The sequence below is a fragment of the Aquarana catesbeiana genome, linkage group LG02, assembly GCF_042186555.1.
Source record: "Aquarana catesbeiana isolate 2022-GZ linkage group LG02, ASM4218655v1, whole genome shotgun sequence".
NCBI lineage: Eukaryota > Metazoa > Chordata > Amphibia > Anura > Ranidae > Aquarana > Aquarana catesbeiana.
In genome coordinates, this window is record NC_133325.1 from 78,758,558 (window position 1) to 78,786,046 (window position 27,489).

The 27,489-nt window shown below is 43.8% G+C and overlaps 1 protein-coding gene across 5 annotated transcripts in view; it reads left to right on the top strand.

Moving 5' to 3' along the window:
- The window catches only part of CEP126 (centrosomal protein 126), a 123,145-nt gene that overhangs the window by 49,493 nt on the left and 46,163 nt on the right, over positions 1–27,489 (top strand). For 3 of the 5 annotated variants that reach the window (XM_073613060.1, XM_073613065.1, XM_073613064.1), the window contains 3 exons: positions 6,303–6,448; positions 19,544–19,661; positions 23,299–23,500. In XM_073613060.1, the coding sequence (XP_073469161.1) occupies positions 6,303–6,448; positions 19,544–19,661; positions 23,299–23,500 (466 nt within the window). Of the gene's footprint in view, positions 1–5,898; positions 6,001–6,302; positions 6,449–19,543; positions 19,662–23,298; positions 23,501–27,489 lie in introns of those variants that run through there. The other 2 variants (XM_073613063.1, XM_073613061.1) reach the window with 2 other exon arrangements.

Consider the following 27,489-nt stretch of genomic DNA (forward strand, 5'->3'; position numbering starts at 1 on the left):
GAGGATAGGACAGGACCAGGTACTGTATGCGCCCACGGAACCTATGGGAGTCAATGATCGATTGTATCTCATACTCCTCATGGTTCTCGACCTGCATCGTGCGAGGACATAGTACTGAGGTGGTGAAGCGGTTGCACGCCAAAGGTTTTAATAAGGAGACATGAAAAACATTTGAAATACGCATGTTAGAAGGAAGGTATAATGTGTAAGCCACTGGGTTGATCCTATGTAGAATATGGAAAGACCCAATAAATCGTGGTACCAGTTTCAGTGAGGTAACACGGAGTCGGAGGTTACAAGACGACAGCCAGACCTTCTCCCCATTCTGGTAGGAAGGCGCAGGTAGGCGTCGACGGTCAGCATGGAGTTTGTACCTCTCGCTGGCACATCGCAAGGACTCCTGGACCTGCACCCAAGTGGAACGAAGATCGCGGAGATGCTCCTCTAACGCAGGAATTCTTTGAGGAACAAATGAATCGGGTAACATGGATGGTTGGAAGCAGTATTGACGGCACTATTGTGAGCAAACTCCGCCCAAGGTAGGAGGTCTGACCAGTTGTTATGGTGGTCAGAAATATAGCAGCGTAAAAACTGCTCCAAGGCTTGGTTGGCTCGTTCTGTGGCCCCATTGAACTGCGGGTGATACGCAGAGGAGAAGAAAAGCTGAATTCCTAACTGTGCGCAAAAGGCTCACCAAAACCTGGAGACAAACTGACTACCCCTGTCAGAGATGATAACTTTGGGTAGCCCATGTAGCCCATGTAACCGAACAAAAATGGATGACAGTTCTTTGGATGTGTGCATATTCTTTAGTGGAATACAATGTGACGTCTTCCAGAACCGGTCAACCACCATAAGAATAACTGTGTTGCCCTGGTGCGGTGACTAGGCCACCAAAATTGTTGAGAAATAGCCCAAATAAGTCGATTCTTCCCTGGGTGGCCAGCCGCCTTGGGAGAATGGTAAGTCTGGAGCAAAGCAGTGCAGAGATTCTCAGGGACAAAGCGGTCACCAGGTTTCTTGGGAGGAGACTGGATCTGAGCGGCACAAATTCTGTCACCCAAAAGTGAGGTGAGACTGGTGTGTACAGTAGCCAGAATGCAATCGAGAGGTATTACAGGAACAGGCATCGACTCTTGGAAGCAGAGGAAAATTTGGAATCTTGGAAGCAGAGGAAAACTGTTGCGACAATGCGTCAGCCCTTATATTCTTATTACTGGGTAAGAATGAGACTATATAATTGAAGCTTGACAGTAGGGTTGTGCTGATACCGATGCTAATATCGGTACCGATACCGAGCATTTGCGCAAGTACTTGTAAATGAGCAAATGCTCCGAATGATCCTACTTGGGCAGTCAGGGATGATCAGTGCGGGGTTGGAGGGAGTTAAAAGCACCGATCTCCCTGTATAAATTTCAATAAAGCAGCCGACAGCCGCTTCTTCTCCCCCCCCCCCCCCCCGCGGCACCTTCAGTTGCTATATTGAAATCTATACGGGGGATCAGTGCTTGTAACTCCCACACTGCCGCACCGATCCCCCCCTGACTGTCCCTGTATCCTCCTCCAGTCCCCCTCTGTGTGCTCCTCCGTTCCCCCCCAACAATCCCCCTCTATGCTCCTGCCCCCCTTCCATGCTCCGCTCCCCCTCCGTGCTCCTGTCCCCCCCTCAGGACTCCGCTCACTCCTTTGTGCTTCGCTCCCCCCTCCGTGCTCCTGTCCCTCTCCATGCTCCTCTCCCCCCTCCGTGCTCCTCTGCCCCCTTTGTCCTGGATCTGTCAGGATGAAGAGCGGAGGAAGGAGCCGGGAAAACTGTCATTTACCGGCTCCTTCCTTTTCCGAATGAACAGAGTCAGTGACTCTGTCCATTCATAACTGAGCATTGTAAACTGTATTTACGATTCTTCGGTTTATGAATGGAGAGGAGCTTCTGTCTCCTATCTATTCATCTCCAGTGCAGCTGAGGCTACAGAGAAAGGGACTGAGGAATCTGTGTCCTCAGTCCCTTTCCCTTTCTCAAAGAGGAGAAAAAAAAGAAAGCATTGTAAAAAAAAATTACAAAAAATAAATATAAATTGTAAAAAAATTATAAAAAAAATAAAATTGTATAAAAAAATAAATAAAAAATTACTGACGCGGTCCACGCATCATCAGTGCTGCATATTAGTGCCACTGTCACATGACATTAAAAAAAGTATTGGTAATCAGTATCAGCGAGTACTTGAAAAAAAGTATCGGTACTTGTACTTGGTCATAAAAAAGTGGTATCGGGACAACCCTACTTGACAGAAAAAGAGCCCACCGCGCTCTTCTGGGAGATAAGCGTTTATTCCCAGACAAGAATGTGAGATTCTTATGGTCATCAAAATGAGGACCGGCACAATGGTACCTTCGAGGAGATGCCACCATTCTTTAAGAGCTAAAATGATAGTTAACAATTCTCTGTCCCTAATCTCGTAATTGCATTCTGCAGGAGACAATTTCTTAGAAAAGTAGCCACAGGGATGCATAGCGTTCTCAGAGGTAAGACAGTGAGACAGAAGGGCGCCCACTCCAGTCTCAGATGCATCAACCTCAAGAATGAAGGGTAGCGTAGGATCAGGATGTGCCAACAAGGGAGCTGAAACAAAGGCAGCCTTGATAGACTCAAAGGCTTTACTGGAATCCGGAGACCAATTCTGTGGGTTACCGACCTTTCTGGTCATATCAGTCAGGGGTTTGACCAGAGAAGAGAAGTTCTGAATAAATTTCCAATAATAATTGGCAAAGCCTACTGGTCGAGACCACTGTAGAACTACAGATAATTTCTCTGGGTCTATCAAAAAACCGTCAGTAGAAATGTCATAACCCAGAAATTTAACCTGTTCACGATGGACTCGCACTTCTCCAACTTACAATACAGGTTATTATCTCTCAGCCTCTATAGCACATGGGAGACATCTGTGTGGTGGCTCTCTAGGGATTTAGAATATTTGAGAATATCGTTGAGATAAACTACCACACATTGCTGCAACATATCACGGAGGACATCGCTGATAAACTCCTGAAAAACTGTAGGAGCGTTGCAAAGACCAAACGGCATTACGAGGTATTCATAATGTCCTGTCCTGGTGTTAAATGCAGTTTTTTATTCATCACCCTCCTTGATCCTCACAAGATTGTATGCCCCTTTTAGATCAAGCTTTGTGAAAACCGTTGCTCTCTTGAGGCAGTCAAATAATTCCGCAATCAATTGCGCCAGCAACATAGTCCTTCGTAGCTTTATCCTCCGACACAGACAAAGGGTAAACCCGGACACAGGAAGGCATAGCACCAGATTGAAGGTCAATTGCGCAATCATACAACCGGTGTGGAGGCAAACTACCGGCTTGACCCTTGTCAAAGACATCGCTAAATTTGCGGTACTCTTCTGGCAAGGAGGAGAGGGAAGAGGTGCACAAGACCTTAGCTACTTTCCAAAAACATGTCTTACTGCATTGTGGCGACCAGGAAAGAACCTCAGCACAAAGCCAATCAAAAGCGGGGTTGGGCCTTTGTAACCAAGGGTAACCAATAATTGCCGGATAACGAGGAGAGGAAATCACTTGAAATTGGATTATCTCATGGCGAAGAACCCCTACGGCCATAGTCAATGGAGCAATCTCATGAGTCACATGGGCAGGCTGTAGAGGTCTCCCAGCAATAGCCTAAATGGCAAGTGGAGTGGCAGTGGAATAGAGTACTTAGACACAAATTTCCTGTTTTCATGTCAGGAACTATGAAACAGACGGAGACAGAAAATGCAGTAAGAAACACATCTTTTAATAAAATGGTACAACTGGTAAACATAGTCAAAACATAACCAGGGTTAGGTAGCCAAATCGGGTAGTCAGAACAAGCCAGGAAATCAGGAAGCCAGAGATCAGCGTAGTCAGAGGCAGCAGATAGAATCAGGAACCAGACGGGAGGTCAGCCAGGAAAGTCTTCAACAGGAACACAGCAGAGAGTCTCTAGATATGTTGACCAAAGCAAAGGCAATTGATGAAATGAACTAGGCAGTTTAAATAGCCAGAAAGGGTTGGCTCTGGGCTTGATTGACGAGCAGGAGATGATCAACAGGTGAGCCACTGTGGAACGACAGTTTAACATTCTATTCCAATAACCCTGGATTATGGGACATTCCCACAATATGTGTAGCATAGTTTCTTAATGGTCACAACCCTTAAAGTGGATGTAAACTCACTCCCATTTTTTTTTAAGTACTGCCATAGGGGTGATCTTTAAGGATATACATGCCTCCTGCATGTATCCTTACCTTTCAAATGTCTCCGCTCTGTCTGTTTGCAGCCCCCAAAAAAGCCGGATTCAGTGGGCGGGTCCGTTGTACAGCGCTCGGTGGGCAGAGTCATGACATCACCAGACTCCCCGCCCACCTCTACACTGGCGCCTGGCCGGAGTGAAAAGTGCACGCACAGGGGAAGAGGAGCACGCTCATGGCTCCTGTCACTGTCCAGTGACAGTCGGGGATGATCGGTGCGGCGGGGACAGCTGTGAGCACGGATCCCCCTGAGGAGGCAGAGAAGGAGAAGCAGCTGATCAAATGCCATGCAGGGAGATCGGTGCTCACGGCTGTCCCTCCGCTGCACTGATCACCCCCAACTTTCCCTTGTGTCCTCCTCCTCCAGCGTCTGATGTGTTCTCTCCACCACCACCACCTCCCCTTCTTCTCTGGCCCCCCTCCTGTCCTTATCCGCCCGCTGTGTCTTCCTCCTCCACCCCCCTCATCTCCCACAGCCGACTCCCCTGCATTCAGGCGGGCTCTGTCAGGATGGAGAGCGGAGGAAAGGACGGAAATGTCATTTACGGGGGGGGGGGGTTGCTGCTGGACACAGCTTTATACGGTATAATATATATATATATATATATATATATATATATATATATATATATATATATATATATATATATGTGTCTTACTTAGGCTAGTGCACAAGATGTAAATTACCTGTCACTCACAGCAAGGGGGCGTATTTGACAAAGTTTTCCTCATTTTGTCAAGAATTTTCTCACTGAACAATAAAAGAGGATTGCTCAGAGATGGATGGCAAGAGATGTGGCAAGACTGTACTCAAATGACATAAAAAAAAAAAAAAAAAAAATTCGGGTTTCCACTTTAAGGCACAATGTAAAATTTCCAGGGAACATAAGTTTAGTGGGAACTAGTTACCACCCTAACAGAACCTTGAGATTAACTTCAATAAGGCAGACATTTAAAATGCCAAGGAAGACTCTGGAGCATCTACAGAACCACTTTACCGCAGAATATGACCCTCTAACCTCTGATTGCCATGTGGTCATATAAGGTGTTTGACAAGAGGGCCCAGCAACAACCTGTAAGTTGACCTGTGACTTGTATACACCATTCAATCTCTTAAGGTGTTAGTAAGTAATGGTGTGTAAAAAGTGGTAAATTTGTTGGACTCTAAACCTTTCAGAATGTGGCATTTTGAGTCTTTCAAAGCAGTATTATACCGTTAATGGGCAGGAACAAGTGCTTTTTCTTTTATTCTGCCCTTAGTTCCACCTTAATTGTCTCAACTAACAAGCCATTCATCAAGAGAACTCGATATTACACATTACTGTGGTGTTTTTTTTTTTTAAAGCTATAGCTATATATAGCTTTCCTATACTATTTATGAATTGCATGTAATTAATGGTACTTGGGTCATAAATTCCATAAAACATTTGTGAAAAAAGCTTTCAGCACATAAATGATCCAGCTACTACTATGACAACCTGTTTCAAATTGCATTCCTTTCCCTGTACAGAAACACGTGTGTGCTGTGATTCTCTAACAACACACCGCGTACTGTACATTATTACGTGTATGAGTCATAATAATATTTGTCTCTACTGTCTTCTGCTTGTCTGGACATTTCAACTGTCGAGTAACCACATGCACACAAGGATATACCTGTGTAGCGCTGAAAGCTTGTTATCCACATTGGCTTAGCTATAGTAAAGGTATGATTTAGCTTCTTCTTTTATAAGAATCGGTGACAGCGCAGCCATCTGCCTGGCTTATATAGCTGGCGTTCAGAGATTTGATACAAATCCTGAAACTTCCCTTTCAGTTTGAGTTAAATGCTTCACTCTTCCCAGCTTTTTATTGAACAAGGTATTTCTGGTTGTGGGAACTGCATATTCCATCGTTCTCCAACCACAGCGGCTTGTTGACATGTTGACTATCTAAGGTTAATTTCATTTTTTGATTGTTACCTTTACATTATTATCGGTTTATGAATGTTGTTTTATTGCTTCCTTAGAGCTCTTGAAGACAAACGTAGAGAAGAGGAGTTGAAGGAACAGAGATTGCGAGAGGAGATCCTACAGCAAAGGAAAATAAAACTTCAAGAAGCCACAGAGAAGTTTCAGAGAGCCCACCTACCTCCATCACAGCGCAGGAGAACTGGTCAGTGCCTAACGGAGTTCAGGGAAAATATTTTTATTATTACGCAGGATTTATATAGTGCCAACAGTTTGCACAGCGCTTTACAACGTGAGGGCAGACAGTACACTTACAATACAATTCAATACAGGAGGAATTAGAGGGCCCTACTCATTAGAGCTTACAATCTAAAAGGGAGGGTCAAGTGGTACTAAAGGTAATAACTGTGGGGGATGGGCTGATGGAGATAAAAAGTACAGTTGTTAGGTGGGGGCAGGATAGGCCTCTCTGAACAGATGGGTTTTCAGGGATCGTCTACAAGTAGACAGAATAGGAGACATTCGGACAGATTGGGGTAGGGAGTTCCAGAGAATGGGAGAGGTTGGGGAGAAGTCCTGGAGGCGATGATGGAGGAGGTGACAAGGGAGCTAGAGAGCAGGAGGTCTTGGGAGGAACGAACAGACTGATTTGGTTGGTATTTTGAGACTAGGTTAGTGATGTAGCTGGGGGCCGAGTTGTGGATGGCTTTGTAAGTTGTTAGTATTTTGAATTTAATTTGTTGGGTGAGAAAATATGAATAAGGCTGATGTCACATGGGCAAATTTGGAGGAGTGATCCCTCGCCATTACAAATCCCTAATGCCAGCGATTAACAGGGATTTGTAGCTAGCGGCGTAAGTGCTATAGTCGCTGGCACCTTGGTGCTAGGAAGCAATTTTTCATAGCTTCAGGTGCACCTTGTGCAACATCATTACATTGTCATTTGCTGCTACAAATTGCTCTCCTTTAGATCCTATATTTTTATCTAAGTCATAATACGTGTTAATAAATTGATCATTTATGGCAAACTTATTGCCAACAATTTGGAGGCATTTGTATCTGTCTTGTAGTCTTTTTTATTTAAAGTCAAACTGTAGCCATTTTTTTTATCTTTTTGGATAGAGTGGGAAAGGTTTGGATCACTATTAGGGAGATTTATAGTCACTTTCTATTGAGTAATAGAGAAATTGACAAAATACATTATTTAGTAGCATGGGGGAAATTTAGAACTTCTAAAATTGTATTTTTTTGCTATCTGTGCCTTCCTGTCCTCCATTTGTTGAAGGGTCATCACAGGGACAGGAATTGATGACAAATTTCCACAAGGGTCACAGACCAAAATAAGAAACAGGACTGTTGATATTGCCAGTGCAGAACCAGTAAAGTAAAATTGTCATATTTTAATACCCCAAAAGAAGAAAGAAACCGACATTCCATGGATGCCACTGGAAGGTGATTGGTCACTGATTGTGGATTCTTATTACATGGAAAAGGTCCTTGAAAAGGGGTCTTCTCACTGCCTTTGAATCCATTGGGGAAAAATCTTCTGTTCATTCTACAGGGAACATAGTTCCATTAAAGGCATACAGATGATCTCTGCCCCATGTTATCTGTGAGAGATTTAAACATTTCCCAGGGGTGAAGAGAATTACTCATTAATGGTCACCTTTCACCATGTTCTGTTTGGTACAGTGGCAGATGGTGATGGAAGTTGATTAAAAGTCATATAATCCATTTATTGCTTCTATCACTCACCAACTGCTACAAAGACAGTTAAATACAATAGACCTTTCTTGTTCTCTGAAATATGATATAACATTGAGAAGGTAATCCTATTTTTTCAGTAAGGTGTATGTAAATCCAATATATGTTTTAGTATGTTTGTCATCATGCCTTACCGTAAACAATTTTGTTTAGCATAACATTTTATGTGAATCTTTAGCAAAGTTTCTAACGTGGAGAAAGAGCAGTTTCTGTTGCAGGCTGACAACACTAAGCCTAGGGGAGTATCATGAGATGAGTGGGCCCATGTGCAAGATAAAAAAGTGGGCCCCAGGCATTGACAAAAAAAAAAAAAAAAAAAAAGCTCAGCGTGCCGTCGCAAAATGTGGACGTAGATTAAATTGTGTGAGCTATTGGGCATGGCTTAAAGGGTGGGGTTTAAGTTTGAGATGACTTGCATAGTGCAGAATATGGTAATGTTAAATAGGAAATGTACAGTAAAGAGTGTACGGCGGTGGGTAGTATATGCAGAAGAGGAGTGTGGGGTGTATAGTGATGGGTAGTATGTGTAGGAGAGGAGTATGGAGTGTATGGAGGTGGGTAGTATGTGCAGGAGAGGAGTGCTGAGTGTATGGAGGTGGGTAGTATGTGCAGAAGAGCAGTATGGAGTGTATAGTGATGGGTAGTATGTGCAAGAGAGGAGTATGGAGTGTATGGAGGTGGGTAGTATGTGCAGGAGAGGAAGGAGTATGGAGTGTATGGAGGTGGGTAGTATGTGCAGGAGAAGAGTGCGGAGTGTATGGAGGTGGTTAGTATGTGCAGGAGAAGAGTATGGAGTGTATGGTGGTGGGTAATATGTGCAGGAGAGGAGAATATAGTGTATGGTGGTGGGTAGTATCCGCAGGAGAGGAGTGTGAAGTGCATGGAAGTGGGTAGAATGTGCAGGTGAAGAGTGCGGAGTGTACGGCAGTAGGTAGTATGTGCAGGATGGTGTCAATAGGACAGTGGACAGTGTCAGTAGTTCTTTATTTTTATTTTTTTAAAATAATTTTTTACATTACATTTACATTATTTAGTTTTTTTTTGTTCAAATGCTTTTGGAGGTCACTGGATGGTGTCAGTAGGGCAAAGGATGGTGTCAGTAGACAATTTTATTATTTAATTATTGTTTACAATTTATTTTTGTATTATTTTTTCACAATGATTGGGGGGGGGGGTGTAGTGGACAGTGACAGTGGGGCAGTGGACAGTGGCAGCATTTTTTTGTCTTTTTCTTATTTTATTATCTATTATTTTTTTACATTTTTTTTTTCTAATAATTTTTACACAGTGCTTCTGGGGAAGGGTGTGGCGGGGGGATTGTGGGGCAGTGGACAGTGTCAGTAGAGCAGTGGATGGTGTCAATCGTTTTTTCATTTTTATGTTTTTATTTTTTAATTTGTTTTTCATTTTTTTCACATTGCTTTTTTTGGGAGGGAGGGGGTGGGGTTGGAAGGGTGGGGGGTGTCAGTAGTTTTTTACCTTATATTATTTTTTTACATGATTTTTATTTTTTCGCATTTTTGTAATATTTATTGCAATTTTTTCCCAAACATCTCCCCTTTGAGACAGATAAAGGGATTAAGGACACCAGATTCCCCAGTCCCTTTCTCAGCAGCCTCAGCATTGAAGATGAATAGGCAGGAGACAGCCGCTCCCATTCATTCATAAACTGAAGAAGATTAGCTCAGTCATTACAGGACACAGGAGTCGCTCACTGTGTCTAATTCAGACAACGAAGGGGCCGGTAAATTACATATTTACCGGCCCGTTCCTTCGCTCTCCATGCTGACGCATCCCCCGCAGCCGGCGGAGGAGGAGAGGAGTGATTCCGCTGCGGGGGGACGAGAGGGGGGCGAAGGAGGAGCACACAGTTGGCCGGAGGAGGAGGACAGGGGGCAGAGGAAGAGGAGGACATGGCGGACATTGGGGGGATTATCAGTGCGGCACTGTGGTGGGGGGGGGCAGCTGTGAGCACCGATCTCTCTGTATGGCATTTCAGCTGACAGCCATGGGAGGGAGAGGAGGAGAAGTGGCTGTCTGAGAATCCATACAGTGAGATCGGTGCTCGCAACTCCCCCCGCCACAGCAATCGTTCCCGGCTGTCAAGGGACAATCCTCCGTGGCTGCAGCAGGGTGGGTCACAGTGGGGCCCCCCCCCCCTCCAGGGCCCATGTGCAGTGAACACCCTGCACCAATGGATGATACGCCACTGACTAAACCACAGATTTGCAGTAGAGTTGTCAACCTACATGCATGCTCCTTAATTTGGCCATTGGCCTGACTATAAGGCCTATAAGATAACTGGCACAACTGAAAATGGTTGACAACACTGCTGCTAATTATGAGGCAGTGGCCTAAGCAGGCCATACATGGGTCAAATTCCAAAAGAATTTTCTTACAAAAATCGTAACTAAGAATTTTCTTTCGAATTTCACACCATTAGTGGGCTGCAGCAACGGCCGATTTTCGCACGGCCATTTAATTTGAGTGATCGGTAATGTTGGAAATAAATTATTTTCTAATCAATGATGGGAGAATCGTGCAAGAAATATAATCAAAAAAGAAATGCGCGCATGAGCGCAAGAAAAGAAAAATCCCAAAAAGAAAAGGAGATTCCCAGCCATGAAAATTATTTTCTGTAGCAACATGAGGTGAAATTGAAGGCTTGCTGGGTCAAATTTCAAAATCAATGGTGGCGCCATCGGATCATAAAAAGCACGAAATTTCAGATTTTCGAAATACAATTCGTTCAGAATTTGAATACAGATGTATGGCCTGCATTAGTGTTAGTCTGTAACAAAAAGTGGTATTGCTGGCAGGATCATCAGGTAAGAAACTTTAACCACTTGCCGACCAAACACAGTACATATACTGCATATACTGTGCGGCAGGTCGGCTCTATTGCGCAAAATGACGTACCTGTACGTCGTTTCGTGTGATAGATACCATGGGTGTTCGCTGGCCACCCGCAGTTGCTCCACAGTGAGGCAGAACAGGGATATTCTTATGTAAACAAGGTGGATCCCTGTTCAGGCAGGGGACAACATGAAGATCTGCTGTTCCGAGTGATCAGGAACAGCGATCTGTGTGTTGTCCAAGTAAACCCATCCCCCACACAGTTAGAACACACTCAGAGAACACAGTTAACCCCTTGATCACCCCCTAGTGTTAAAACCCTTCCCTGCCAGTGTGATTTATACAGTAATCAGTAAATTTTTTTAGCACTGATCACTGTAATAATGTCACATGTCACAGGTCCCCAAAAAGTGTCACTTAGGGTCAGATTTGTCCGCTGCAATGTCATAGTCCCGCTAAAAATCCCAGATCACCGCCATTACCAGTAAAAGCATTAAAAAAAAATAAAAGTCAATAAATCTATCCCCTATTTTGTAGACGCTATAACATTTGCGCAAACCAAGCAATATACGCTTATTGGGATTTTTTTTACCAAAAATATGTAGCAGAATACATATTGGCCTAAACTGATGAAGATTTTTTTTTTATTATATTTTTTTTTTCTGGATATGTATTATAGCAGAAAGTAAAAAATATTGTTTTTTTTTCAAAATTGTTGCTCTTTGTTTATAGCGCAAAAAATAAAAACTGCAGAGGTGATCAGATACCACAAAAAGAAAGCTCTGTTTGTGGGGAAAAAAGCACATCAATTTTGTTTGGGCACAGCATTGCACGACCGCGCAATTGTCAGTTAAATCGATGCAGTGCCGTATCGTAAAAAATGGCATGGTCAGAAAGGGGGTAAATCCTTCCTGGGCTGAAGTGGTTAAAGCAGATTTACCCAAAATGCTTTGTTGAAGAAAACTGTATACAGTGAGGAATGCTGCAAAACATACTGAAATAGAAAAAATTGGGGTTTACATACATTTTAACCTATTGCCATTGGTTAGCTGTATGTAAAGCTAGGTTGCACAAAATTGTGTGTATGCCCACATGGTACAAAAACACACAGCCCTTTTTCAGGTGCAGGGCAGTGCCATTTCATTTTTAATAGCACTGCCACACACTTTGCTAAAGTGCATTAGTTCGCCCTTGCCAAAATGCATGGTGAGTACCGTGTATTTTGGTATAGTGAGATTATTCAAAATACTTGTGTGTGCTCTTTGTGTGTAGGGCAGGCGATTGAAATGAATGGGCTGCCCTAAACGTGAATCACGCAAAAACAAGCACTCTGTCACACCTGCCTAAGGGGGATTTTGGTTTGTTTCTGCTCCCTACCCACCCCTGAGCACCGTTCCTTGGTTCCTCCTCCTACCGACCTCCCGTTGCTGCCCATTTTAGAGAATACAGAACCAAGTATCATTTTTGCTACTAAGTGATTTGCACGGAATTTGTTAATGATAACAAAGAAAGACAGTAAAATAGATCCCCTACAGTGAGCAACAATCGACCCTACCCGAGCAACAGTAGACCCTCACCCCAGCAAAGATAGAGACCCCACGCAACAATAGAAGACCCTCCGCAACAAAATACCACCCCAGCAACAATAGACCCCCGGCAGCAACTACAGATGTCCCAGTAGACTGCATCAATAGGCCCTCCAGGAGGTAGCAACAATAGACCTATCCCGCAACAGTAGATCCCATAGAAACATAAGACCCCTCCCCACTAGCAACAATAGATCTACCCAGCAACAATAGACCTCCACGCAAAAATAGATCCCCCAGCAGCAAGCATCAATAGACCTTCCAACACACCCCAGCACTCCTTGCCATTACATACATTCACTGCGTTCCACCGCGTTCCTTTTGAAAAAAAGCCCTGTGTATGTATATGTATATATATATATATATATATATATATATATATATATATATATATATATATATATATACACACAAACAAAGAAGAAGAATGCTCAAGGGACTTTGTGAGACACAAACCACAAGGTATAAAATATACAAAATGTATTGAACCTTTAAACACTTTTGATGCATACAATTTAAAATAATTCTGGTAGACATAGGTACATACACCTATGTATGGGTTTCCATAGTTACATAAATCATGCATATGATAAATTTCTCTATGCGTTTCACGAGACAATGCTCGCTTCCTCAGGAGATATATATAAACATCTGAAATTAGAGACAAGGTTGTTAAGAATCAGAGCAAAAAGGGAAGGGGAAGGGGGGAGTAAAAGGGGAGGGAAAAGGAGAGGGGAGGGGAAAAACGGGGGGGGGGGGGGAGAGAAAACAGACGAGAGCCAAGACCAAAACTTACAATTGTGTATAATAGTCCTAACAAACCTCCAAACCAGGGTAAACGGTCAAGTGGATTCTTGGTTCCCATAAGTTTTCCCATTAGAGATGAAGATAAAGGAAAGCAAAAGAAGACCCCCAGATGGCCTATATAGTTCTCCCCAGGGGTGTGGAGGGGAGGGAGCCATCCAGACAGGCAAACCTCCAAGGAAGCCTAAGGGGGACTCTGGTTGGTTTGCTTTGAGGTCTTCTCTCTCTCTCTCTCTCTCTCTCTCTCTCTCTATATATATATACACACACAAATATGGGGACCTGACGAATATGGTAAACAGGAAGCATCCATAGTTAAGAGTTAATTCAGACCACCATCCCTGCATTCCGTGTGCGTTTCCATGTGTTTTTAACCACTTACGGACCGACCGCCATCGTTCTACATTGGCAATTTGACATTGAATACTGTTGTTATGGCAGCAGATAGCTGCCATAATCCTGGTATTTTCTTAAATGGCGGGCGGTCCGCTTTCAGATAAAAGTGGTCTCTGCGGCCGATTCGCCGCAAGATCACTTTTATCGGTGGCAGGAGAGATGTCCCCTCCTGCTGCTAACTGGTGGTCTCCGCTGCTTACCGGAGCCGGCGGAGATGATCTGTTACTTTCCCCTGCGAGGCATGGAGTCGAGTGAGGGAATGATGGAATGATGGCCCCCACTCGACTCCATACCATTGAATGACAGAAGCGACGTCAAATGTCACTTCCGCCCAATGGTCTTAAAGGGGAAATTTTTTGTTACTGAAAAAAAAAGACTTAAATAAATATAATCCATGTATATTTTTGGTATTGATATTTTTCTTAGTACTGTTCTTATAGACTATGCAAGCCCTTAATATAGTGAGATGACTTCAGAGTTCTAATTGGTTAAACCTACTTGCAGCCTTGGGATTTTTTTTTTTTTTTAACTGTTATAACACTTCTTTGTATCACATTCTCTTACATGTCAGCATTTTAATAAGAGGATTCCATCTTAACAACAATGATTCCTCCGCAAGTAAACTGGTGGGGGTTCACAGTTTTATAGGAAGGTACACCATGAAGGACAGCAATGGAATTTGGTTTATGACAGACATGAACAATTTAAACTGAGCTTTGTGAGGGTGATAAAAAGGGAAAAGTTATATGTGTTGCTTATAGCAGCCAGTCAAATTCCAGAGGTTAGTTTATGGTGCACATTCTTAAAGTTGAACTCCGAACACAAAAACTTTCAGTTAACTATATTCGTCAGTATTCCTCAGTCCTATTTTGTGCATCAATTACCCAGATATTACCATAAATAAGTAGCAGTGACATCATCACATGCCCTGTACAGAGAGCAGAGCTGTGGGAGGGGCCCAACAGGTCCACCCACTACAGGCTGCCTGCAGAAAACTACAGGAGCGGGCGGAGACCAACCACTCTGCATAAGGGGAGAGAGCAGCAGTGACCGGTCCTTGATGAGCAGTGACAGGTAGGAGGGGTAGCAGTGGCCAAGATGTTGCTCAGCTACACAGCGCACAGAGACAGGAACTCGGCCTATCTATGTACACCAACTTAGAGTTGTTATTTACCTCCAGGTTTGTTATCTGGAAGATCGTTTTTTTTTATTGTAGTGCAGACATAATGCCATTTGGTAAAAGTGGTGCTATTAAGATTTACCTAAATCTGATTATTATTATTATTATTATCATACAGGATTTATATAGTGTCAACAGTTTACGCAGCGCTTTTCAATATAAAAGGGAGACAATACAGTTATAATACAGTCCCTGACAAAAGTCTTGTCGCTTCTCTATTTTGTAGAAACTCCTGCTATTAACCTGACTTTTAATTAATCAATTGGTGTTAGAAATAGCTCATATGAAAAGCTAAAGCCCTCCCAATTGATGTTTAATGCACTGAAATAAATTAGTTTCACTGAAAAAAGATTTATCATTTAATCAAGACAGACAGGTCAAATTTTGGCAAGACAAAAGTTTTGTCGCCTATACAGAAACTTAACAACTTTACTGAAAATCCAAAAATATGTCAACAAATTAATTAGTGGTGCTGTGAGATCCAAATTTAATATCTTGTATGACTTCCATGAGCTTGAAGGACAGCATCCATGCGGTTTGGCAAGGATTCATACAATTTATTGATGAAGTCATCAGAAATAGCAAAGAAAACAGTCTTGCATGCCTCCCAGAGTTCATCAATATTCTTTGGTTTCGTCTTCCATGCTTCATCTTTCATCCTACACCACATATGCTCAGTGATGTTCATGTCTGGTGACTGGGCTGGCCAATCCTGGAGCATCTTGATCTTCTTTGCCTTAAGGAACTTTGATGTGGAGATGGAAGTATGTGATGGAGCACCATCCTGCTGCAAAATTTGGCCTTTTTTATGGTTGGGAATATAAGAGGTAGCTAATATTTCTTGGTATTTTAGACTATTGATGTTGCCTTCCACCCTGCAGATCCCTCGCACACCCCCATACTGGATGTAACCCCAGACCATGATTTTGCCTCCACCAAACTTCACTGTTTTCTGGGTAAATCTCGGCTCCATGCAGGTTCCAGTAGGTCTCCTGCAATATTTGCGGCGACTGTGGTGTAATTCAACAGAAGATTCATCTGAAAAATCTACCTTCTGCCACTTTTCCAGAGTCCATCCTTTTAGCAGGCTGTGGCCCTTGGCAAATGCCACACGGTTTTTCAATTGTCTTTTGTTTAGTGCTGGCTTTTGGGCACTGATTCAACCATGGAGGCCATTTCGAGACAGAATCTGACAAACTGTTCTGGTTGACACAGGGACTTCAGGTGACCAGGTCTCGTGGAGCTCTGCTGCAGTGGAAAATGGGCTGGCCTTGGATTTTCGAGCCAACAAACGGTCCTCTCAAGCAGTTGTCTTGCGGGGTCGGCCTGACCTGGCCTTGTCCAAAACGTCTCCAGTCTCTTCAAATCTTTTTTTTATCCTCTGAACTTGACGCTGAGACACATTGAAGGTGTCTGCCACATCAGCAGTGAATCTGGTCTTCAGCCTCTTGATAATCAACACTTTAGTCTCCGGGTGAATCTTAGGCATGTTTGCAGAGGTCTAGTTGCAGTTGAGAAGGTCTAGTGTACTGGTGTTCTTTTTATACACACCTGAGACCTAATTGATCCATTATTAGTCACAGGTGAAGCTCATATAACAAGGACAACACTTATGTCTTGGCAAAAATTGACTCAATGGGCTTTACCAAGCTGCGAATATTAGAATACTTTTTGTCAGTTTCATTTTGCACTGAAACATTATTACAAAAGCTGTTGGGATTAAAATGACCCATTTCTTGTAACAAAATTTTGATTAGAAATATATTTTAGCGGCACTTCAGGTCAATTTGTACACAAGCGACAAGACTTTTGTCAGGGACTGTACACTAAAATACAAAAGGGTTAAGAGGGCCCTGCTCAGAAGAGCTTACAATCTTAAAGGGCGGGCAGGTGGTACAAAAGGTTGTAACTGTGGGGAATGAGCTAATGGAAGTGGTAGAAAATTAGTTGGAGACGTGATAGGCTTTCCTGAAGAGATGAGTTTTCAGGGATCGCCTGAAGGTAGCAAGAGTAGGGGATAGCCGGACCGGTGGAGGTAGCGAGTTCCAGAGGATGGGAGAGGCTCTGGAGAAATCCTGGAGACGAGCATGAGGGGAGACGAGAGAGATTGAGAGCAGGAGGTCTTGAGAAGAGCAGAGAATCTGATGCATATGGCTGTAAAAGTTACGGAAACTGACAGCAGGAATTTTTAAATATGGCTTGGGCCCTGGCAGAGAACTGTCATGCACACTTTATTGAATCCTCCCCTGTATCTTTTTATTCCCAGTAAAGTTGTATTTCATATCGATGTTCTGTGCCATCACTTGCTTTCACAGCATTAGTACTCTGACAAAGGATCTTGGGTTGGTATGTCTTGTTTGTTTGTTCGTACGGCTTTGAATCCAACTGGGTGACTGGATCATATAGCTTTATAAAGCATAATTATGAATTATATTAGGATTTGTTGGGTCACTGGGAACATGTAAATACTTCTTTCTCCTATTTCACTTACTCTATTTCCTTAGCTTTCATTTAGATGTGCGGTTGGGGGGCGGTAAAAATGCGCAGTTGAGTAAGCAGCGGACCGGGGTGTTTACATGCCATGCGCGCAAGGCAAATTTACCCGACATATAGCAATCGTCAGGTGGCAACTGCGCCCTATGCTACACACTCAAGCAATTCAGGAAGCACGTAAACGCCCCACAATTGCATGCAACGCATGCAGTTGCAAAGCATTTGTTGGCAGAAATGGGGTTAAAGCAGGCAGTGAGGAGGTGTCACATCATGTCACCACTTGTCCATAGCTTCAAAAGCGCTATGGGGCTTCAGAGGAAAGGGAGATTTAACCAAGTTCACATCTGTGGGGGTGGTGTCGCTGTGGGACCCACACAAATACCGGCAGCCACACCCACCCACACAGAGAAATGCGGGACCCGCGGGTGGGCACGCCACGCACACTGGAAATCACACCCATACTGGGAACCATGGTTCCTGTGCGGGCTGTGTTTTAAAAAATAATGCAGGTACTTCTTTACCACGTGTCGCGTGACACGGTAGCCCATTCAAATGAATAGCCTGCGCAGCTGTACAAGTGTGATCCTAGCTTTAGAAACATGTCTAAATCTACCCTTAAACTGGTTCTAAAGCTAACATTTTTTTATCTTAACCTCATATATGCGGCCCTGTGTAAACTGGCTCCCTGCGCACTCCCAGTATGGTAGCCAGCGGTTACCAGAAAGCTACCGATGCATACTAGTGATCGGGAGCTTTCTGATCATGTGACTGCTGTAGCAGCCAATCACAGCGGTCACATGACCCGAATGCCTGCCTCTGCCTCCCGGCGTTTAGAACCCTTAAAGGGCTAGGAGGCGTCTGGCAGGAAGGGGTTAATGTATTCCCTTACATTAAAGTGATACTGTTTTTTTTTTAAAATGAAAAATAACAAACATGTTATACTTACCTGCTCTGTTGCAGTGAATTTACACAGAGCAGCCCAGATCCTCCTTTTCTCAGGTCCCTCTTTGGCTCTTCTGGCCCCTCCCTCCTGTTGGGTGCCCCCACAACAAGCAGCTTGCTATGGGGGCACCCCAGCCGAGTCACAGCTCCCTGTGTCCATTCAGACATTGAGCTACGGCCCGGCTCCGCCCCCTTTCTATTCTCATTGGCTGACTGACTGACAGCAGTGGGAGCCATTGGCACTACGCTGCTGTCTCAACCAATGAGGAGGGGAGTCCCGGACTGCCAAGACATTCCTACAACATTGCTGGAGCTAGATTGACCTCTGAGGGGGCTGAGGGGGGCTGCACACAGAAGGCTTTTTATCTTAATGCATTAAGATAAAAAACCTTCTGACTTTACAAGCACTTTAAGGTGAAAAACATTTTGCCACTTGCTCTGCCCCCTCCTCTCTAAACACTTACCTTTAGAGTCCTGTATCGATCCAGTGCAGTTCTTATCCCCTCTCTTTCTTTTCTCACAGAAGGATCGGGCAGCAGCGGGAGCCATTGGCTCCAGCTGCTTGTCAGTCAAATCCTGTGAGTGGGCGCGGAGCCAAGCCGCGCTGTGTGTGTCAGTGGACACGCGCAGTGGGGCTCAGGAGCGAGCCCACATGTCTGCTCCCGTAACAAGCGGTTTGCTATGGGGCAGACACAGAAAAGGAGGAGCTAAGGTTGCCAATGGGGTACCCCAGAAGAGAGGGTCCAGGGCCACTCTGTGCAATACATTGCACAGAGCAGATGAGTATAAATAACATGTTCATTATTTCAATTAAAAAAATTGTCTTTAGAAACGGTTTAAGGGTCCATTCACACTATTGTGCACATTAACAGATGTTACTGCAACACATGGTGATGTACGTTACTTCCATTGGTGCCACTTATTATGAATGGCACGCCATGACACTTTGCTGATGGGTTTGCATTGCAGCGTAACGCGTAACAATGCACCAACATGCAATGTGCTACCAGACACAGTACCAGCACCTCTTTTGGTGCGGTTTGGTGCATTAGGCAGCCTTTTCGAATACTGTAAATGAGCTGCATTAAAGCAATGCACGTTAATGGGGCTGGGCCCTCAAACTGGACATTGTTGCAGACAGAAGCTTCCTATCTTTTGTTTTATTTGTTAATCTCTATATGTCTATTTTATTATTTCCTCCTTTGTAATGTAATGTGCAACATAGTTGTCACTGTTTAAATAAATAATTAGTAATTATAACAATTTCTTTGTTTTGCAGCATATGTAGCTAATAAAAAGCCAAATCCGAAGCTTGAAGATGCTCTCAGGCAAATTCAGTCAACTCTGTCCTCCACGTTCTACTATATGTCCAATCACCGGAGCCCTACTAATCCAAGGTACTGGAGGGTCCTGTTCAAATGGGCAGAGTATCGGAGTCCCTGTGTAAACTGCTGTTCCTTCTTTTGAAACACATTTACTTTAGAAAAAGAGGGGTGGCTTTGGAAAAGGAGCTAACCTCCAGGCAGATGTAAAATACACAAATTAATGCAGCTCAGTTTTCATTTTTACATCAATAAATATATTTCTTAAATGCAAGCAATGCTAGTACCTGAATTTGACTTGTTATCAACATTTTGCAATCTACTGTACAGCAGAGCTCAGACTGGTAAAAGAAGAAAGCAGCAAAATGAATCAATCTATTGTGCCACAACACTCACGTGCTAACAAGAAACATGTTTATAGGAGGAGAGGGCAGAGAGATAGAGGCATGAAATGATCAATGCTATGTTACTGCAATACACCTTTACTTTAGTGCAGTTAAAAATGTATGTACACCCTAACAAAGAACTTCTCTTATCTGCTCTGTTTTGATGTGTAGAATATACAGTTGAAAGTGTTTTGTCATATATGTTTGATCAGTGCAAGCATTCCTGTTGATCCTACCAGAAATCTAGTAAGCTGATAACTTCCTTGAGTGAGCTGACAACACAGAGCCGCTGCTGTACTAAAATCTAAAGGAGTCCTATCAGCCCTGCCCACTTCACCTCTGCGAACCACAGATCATTCCCTGCCATGTTACAGAGATAAGAAGATATGTTTTACATAAGAGGGAAAAGTTTTGTAGTGTAAATCTGGAGCGAGGATGACTACTACTACTACTGCTCTTCCCAGGGGGTTATCTGCCATGAGGCAAACATGGCGGCATTTTTCAGGGAGCAGCAACGCCCCCCCAGGCAACCATGTTATAGCCAAGTGACGGCTACAGCGTGGTCGTCCAGTTCTGGGAGGACATCTGTTGACACCCTCCCAGAACTGTGGCCCCTGCACTCCCGCTGCGGTGCGCACCCGACGTGCTCTATGAACACTGTATCCTTCGGACACAGATCAGGGTAAAGAGCCAATCACAGCGGCTCTTTACCATGTGATCAGCTGTGTTCAATCACAGCTGATCACTTGCCAGTTATCGGCATTCCTTTCCGCACACTGTCATAATGTGACAGGAGAGGGACAGTAACCGGCTAGTCTAAAAGGTGACATCTACAGTGCCCACCAGTGCAGCCAATCAGTGCTGCCTATCCATGCCGCTATCAGTGCTGCCCATCAATGCTGCCAATCAGTGCTGTCAATCAGTGTCCATCAGTGCTGCCAATCAGTGTCTCCTAATCAGTGCTGCCCATGAGTGCCTCCTCATCACTGCCCCCTATCAGTACAGCCTATCAGTGCCGCCTATCAGTGCCCATCAGTGTCGCCTCATTCTCTGCCCTGCTGACCCCATCTTATGTCCCACTGACCCCATCCTCTGCCCCATTGACCACATATGTGGCACTTGGATGAATCATGTCTCAGGGTCTGATGAGGAAGCAGCAGCTGCTCACTGTGAGTGGCTGCAGCTTCCCCAGACCCTGAGACAAGAACGGTATGCCACGGCAGGGGGTGGGACAAATGTAGAGGGGGGGTGCACGATTTTAGTCTTGCCTAGGGCAGCACAAAACCTAAATACACCACTGGCTCTTCCATAGATACAGTACAGTGTAAGAAACAGAGGACAAAGAGGTTTGATTTACTAAAGACAAATAGATTGCACTCTAGAAGTGCAGTTTCCCCAGAAACGAAACGAAACTTCACTGTGCAAAGAATACCCAATCACATGCAAGGAAAATTAAAAAAAAACACAGTATGTTTGCTTGCACATAATTGAATAATGGAAGCAAGCATAGATTCCCCTCATTTACTAAGTTCTGGAGCAACTGCACTTCCAAAGTGCACAATCTATTTGCGTTTAGTCAATCCACCCCCAAGGGTGTTGCTGGCAGGATCACCAGGTAAAAATAGAGGATAAAAAGCCAGAGAAAAAAAAATAATGAAGCCACCACATCTAAGGATTAGTATACTGTAATACATTACATTTTTGTTCTTGGGTTGAGGCTTAAAGCCTAACTCTGGGAAAAGACAATATTATTCTTTGCAGTGAGGCTGTGCCCACACTGCAAGAGTTACCATATTTGCTCATTTATGTCTAGGGGAAACAATAAAAGGAAATATACTTACCCGATCCTCTGCTCCTCCCCGCAGTTTCTGCTCCCCCACCCTCTAGTGGTCTTGATCCTGACTTCATCAAGACCAGAGAAGGGTCCGTAGCCCTGCACTGGTCTTGAGGATGCAGGGGGACAGTCCACCCCTGGATCGTGGGAAGCACCTCCTGCCAGGGAAGTGGAGATCAGGTAAGTAAATTCCTCTCCCCTAGACAAAATGAGCTATGAACCCTAGCAATGCAGGAACAGCCCCACTGCAAGGGAGTTAGGCTTTAAAGTGGTTCTTTGCCCTGTTTGAAAAAAATAAAAGTCAGCAGCTACAAATACTGTAGTCATTGACTTTTACAAAAGGACACTCACCTGTCCAGAGGTCCAGCTTTGTCCTCGCCTTAACCGGTTCTTCACTGGTCTTCAGGTCCCCAGCACTGGCATGTTTGCTGTGGGCTGCCCACTGTGCATGCACAAACTGTGCTGTGCTTTGTGTATGATCCCACAGCCTTCTGGGACCTGTGACTTGTCCTAGAAAGTTGCCGACAAGTGGAGGGGGAGCAGAAACTCAGGTTGGATCGCTGCGGTCAAAACTAGATACCGCTCCCCCACCAAAAAAAAGGGGGCGGAAATCGAAGGGGGGGGGGGGGGCACAAAGCAGAACTTCCCCTTTAGGGTGAATTTCTGCTTTAAGCTATATTAAAGTGAAGGGTCAGCATCTCCAGCACAAAGTTCCAGCCACTGGAATCACCAAGAACTATAAAAAATCCAGTTGGTTGTTTTGCCCATCTCATTTCATCTGTTCAAAACACAAGGGCAGTCTTAAATCACCAGGTTGGATAATCTAGTACTAATGTTGGTGACTTTTTAGCACTGGGTTCCCCGATTTGAATTCTGGTCAGGATACTCTATGCATGGAGTTTGCATGTTCTCCCTGTGATTGTATACTCCAAAGACATGCTGGTGGATAAATTGGGCCCTTTCCAAAATGGCCCTAGTATGTATGCATGTGAGGTGAGGATCTGCTAATTGCTTTATACAGAGAGGTTGGGTATGGATAGTGTGAGCGGGCCTTGCATTTTATTACAGAGTCTGTTTAAGTGCCCAGGTACATGTCATGTGTTGTGAACGCCTCCAACAGCTGTACAGAGGGTCCATCCTCCTACTACATGTGGACCTGACGTAGACTGCCTACACATGAAGCTAAGCTTAGGCATGATTGCTGGTATTTTGCAACACCTTGGACACTAAATTCTTCCACAACCTCCATATGCAAAAAAGGGAAGGGGCTTAACAGCAAGAAGATGGGGTACAATAGGTAACTATAGTGGGACTTTATATGATCTTTCAACAATTACTGTATAATAAAAAAGTCAGGTAGCATTGACAACTTTACGCACATAAGCTCTTGAAGATGTTTGGTGGTTTGGTGCAATTCAATTCCTTTTCTATAGAACATAAAGAAAGCCTTTAAATTGTTAATAAAAAGTTAATATCTCTTTGTTTTTTCAAGAAGCTCAGACTCGCCATCCAGCACTTCATCAATAGGGACCTCTGCATGGTCAAAGAGACAAGAGCCTGGTCCAAAATTGGCTTTTGAAGGAGTTTATCAGGAGAAAGCTTTCATCCAGTTTGATAGTGATCAGCTTTACTTCCAGAACAAGTTACAGGAAGCACAGCGCCTCCTAGAGGAGCAACATCTCAACAACATACAGGTATGGGAAAATATTTACACACTACTTATCACAAACCTGAAAACTGCTCAGAACTTCCCTTATTCCTTTGTATGAGACACCGGGCTCCAATCACAAAAGCATCTTGCATGCCGTATGTAGATTTCCAGACACTTTTTCCCTAAATCCTGCGTGCAATCATGAAATTGTCAGTTCTGTTGAATACGGTTCTGCAGTATTTCCCTGCAAAACACTGAAAACGCTCAGTAATTATAACATGAACAGCTGTTAAACTCAATTCACAGAATTAAATAAATAATTAAATGCATGCAGTAATTGAGTAGACATTGAGACACTGGGGGGGGTGATTTGGGGTACCTTGTTGATGGAGACCAGGGCCTCTTCCCCACAACCCTGACCAGTGGTTGTTGGGGTCTGTAGGCAGGGGGCTTACCAGAATCTGGAAGCCTCTTTTAACAAGCAGACCCCAAGATCCCAACCACCCCTTCATGTAAATGAGTATGGTGTTCATAGTAGTGTAAATGTAGTGTACAAAAAGGCAGTAGGCAGACCTTTATTTAAAAATCAAAAAAATATCCCCCTTTGTAGATCAATCATCAATCTTGATGTGCACTGCCACCACCTACCCCGGAAAAAAAAAGCTCCGCTCCCAGCGAAGGCTCCCGCCGTCTGACAGTTCTTAAATAACTAAGGGGCTAGGCCATCTGGTGACGTTGCCAGGTTGCACAGCCCGCTTGCGTCGTCACCAACCCAGCATGGCCCTGGTCGGTGACATCACAAGGAGGCGGTGCCACATGGTATGGATTGGGGGAGGAACCACACACCAGGGAACCCAGCTGACAGCTGATGACTCATCGGTTGTTAAGGATGCGGCAGCCACCCACTCCTTAACAACCAGCTATTTTACAGTGTTTTTTAACCACTTCCCACCCGGTCACTGCAAATGTACGGCCAGGTGGGCGCGCTCTCCTTCTGAGTGGACGTTCAGGAACATCCCTCAGAAGGAGGGGGATCGCGCGCGCTGCCCTCACTGCGGCGCGATTCCGATGCGCTCATATCATCCGGACACGGCGCATCTCATATCGGCAGCAGGGCTCTGTGATTGGCCCTCCTGATCACATGATGGCCGTGTCCAATCACAGCCATCATGTGATGTAAACAGAGCTAGTCGATCGTCTCTCCTCTCCTCACACATTAGTTGTCGGTGAGGAGAGCGGATCACTGCAGCCGGCTGGTGATCAGTGTGTATGAGCTGTTTTTTACAGCTTTTTACACACTGATCACCAGCATAGTAACACACAGTGTAAAACACAATGTCCCCAAAACACATGTCCCCAAAACACATGTCCCCAAAATACATGTTCCCACATAGTAAAAACACCTGTCCCCCACATATGTCCCAGTAAAATCACATGTATGTGTTATGTGCACACATATGTCCGTGATCACCAGCGCACATCTGTACATGATCATTTGCATACATCTGTCCGTGATCACACGAACCAATTATTATACACTGAACAGGATTTTTTTTACCAAAGACATGTAGCAGGATACATTTTGGCTTACATTTATGACAAAATTAGATTTTATTGGATTTCTTTTAAAATAGAATAAAGAAAATATTGTTTTTTCCAAATTTCCGCTCTTTTTTCGCTTATATCGCAAATAATAAAAAATGGAGTCATGAATAAATACCACCAAAAGGAAGCTCTATTTGTGCGAACAAAATGATAAAAATTTCATTTGGGTACAGCATATCATGACCGCGCAATTGTCATTGAAAATGCGAGAGCGCTGAGAGCTGAAAATTGGCCTGAGACGGAAGGGGGCAAAAGTGCCCGGTATTGATGTGGTTAAGGATGCCAGCTACTGCCGGCGGTAAATTAAATTACCGCAGGTTTTCACTATTAAAATACTGCATGACTTCATAAAATAACTCATGCGGTATTTTAGTATTTTTTTTGTGAATTCCGAAAAACTTTTTAAAAACGCTGTGCGGTATCTTACTGTATACACAAGCATGGTAAGATAACGCTTTGTGAATGGATCCCACTGTCCCTACCTCCCTAATTATTTTCAATATGGATGGATATTTTAAATGAAACCTATACTGAGCAACATATGGAAGTTGCCATTTCAAAAGATGCTGATTGCCTGCCTATTTTTTTATTCAATTTGTTTTAACATCTAGAACAGTGGTTTCCAAACTGTGGTCCGGGGGCTGGTTCCAGCCCTTTGCTTGCCTTTATTTGGCCCTTGGGACACTATTCCATCCACTGACACCTGCAATGGAGAATAATTCCTGTCGCTGACACCAACAATGGGGCACTATTCCTCCTACTGATACCAACAATGGGACACTCTTCCTCCCACTGATACTAACGATGGGGCACTATTCCTTTCATTGATACCAACAATGGGGCACTATTCCACCCACTGATACCAACGATGGGGCATAATGCCTCCCACTGACACCAAAGATGGGGCACAATTCCTTTCAATGATACCAACAATGGGGCACTATTCCATCCACTGACAACAACGATGGGGCACTGATACCAACGATGGAGCACAATTCCTCCCACTGACACCCTTTGTTTAGAAAGTTTGGGGACCCCTGATCTAGAATAAATAGGTAATTAGTAAAGTCAGAACATAGTCAGGACTTACTGCTATGCACACTAAACACAGGGGGTACTTCTGCCTATCAGAGACAGCATTGTATTTTTCTCAGTTAAAGTAAGCCGTTCTCTGATTGAAAGAGGTGGAAATCGTGACATCATCTGCCCCTCCTCTCCACCTCTTCCATTCTGAGAACATCTCGTATTAACTGAAAGAAATACAAGGTGTTCTCTGAATGGTGGTGGTGCTGAGCAAGCAACTCCCTGTGTTCAATGTGCAAAGGGGAAGCTGATGAAGCAGTAACCAGAAGATCAAGGCTATCACAGTATGTAGCATGGGTACTACAGTGATTTTCAGCATAGCCAGCGGCCATCCTGATATCGGATATGCATACTTACATTCAGCCATGCTAGATCAATGCATTTTTGCAAGCAAGAATTACACCTTTCCTGGGAAACTTTAGTATAGAGACGGGGTTGCTTTTAGTGCAAAAAAGAGGATGCTTTCCAACTCAGAATAGTAATGCAGTTTATGCTAACATTGATTCAAGTGAAATAAACATTTCAGTGGAAGATCCACTCTTAATACTGGAGTTACATCATTCAGATCTTACATAACCTAAGTATCTTATGAAATCTGTTTACAGGCACCGAAATTGCAACGCATTGTTTCCTATTTTTTATAGTTTGAGTGTCATGTGTGTCGTAAATCATATTGTATTATGAGTGCTTCACGCCATTAGTCATTCCTGTGTAGACTGTAATGAGCAGTGCAATTAAACTCAAGTTAGGTGATATAATCCATTGTGAGTGAAATATTACAGCATGACCAGTCACTAGTTTCATTTTAGTAATTTGAAATCCCCAGTTGTTATATTTGTACCATTAGGAAATTGGAATTTTATCCTCCACTGACCACCTATGTAAAGGGCTACTACGCTGCACCCACCATACACTACATATTCTGGACCAATGTGTTCTGTATGCTGTGTTGTATTTTACATATTGTAGACCAACATTATACATACATACTGCAATCTGTATTCTGTGCTCTATACTTCATACCCCACAATGCTACACCTTCTATGATGTGCTGTACATTACATTCCTCAGACTGTTGAACTCCCTAAGCTGTGTTGTACATTCATTTTTGGAAATTCAGAACTCTATCCAGGGCACACTTTTGCTAGTGTACTGTATATCTAAAAAAAATTGCAGAGACTATACTTTCCCTGTAATGCTGCACAAATAGCATAAAGTAGCATTTTTTTTTTTAATCTTTGCTACTGATATCAACCTTTTTTATATTAGCCCTGCATTTTCTGCATTGCCCATTAGCATCTTTTAGTCCAGGGGTCCCCAAAACACAGCCCGTGGACCAAATCT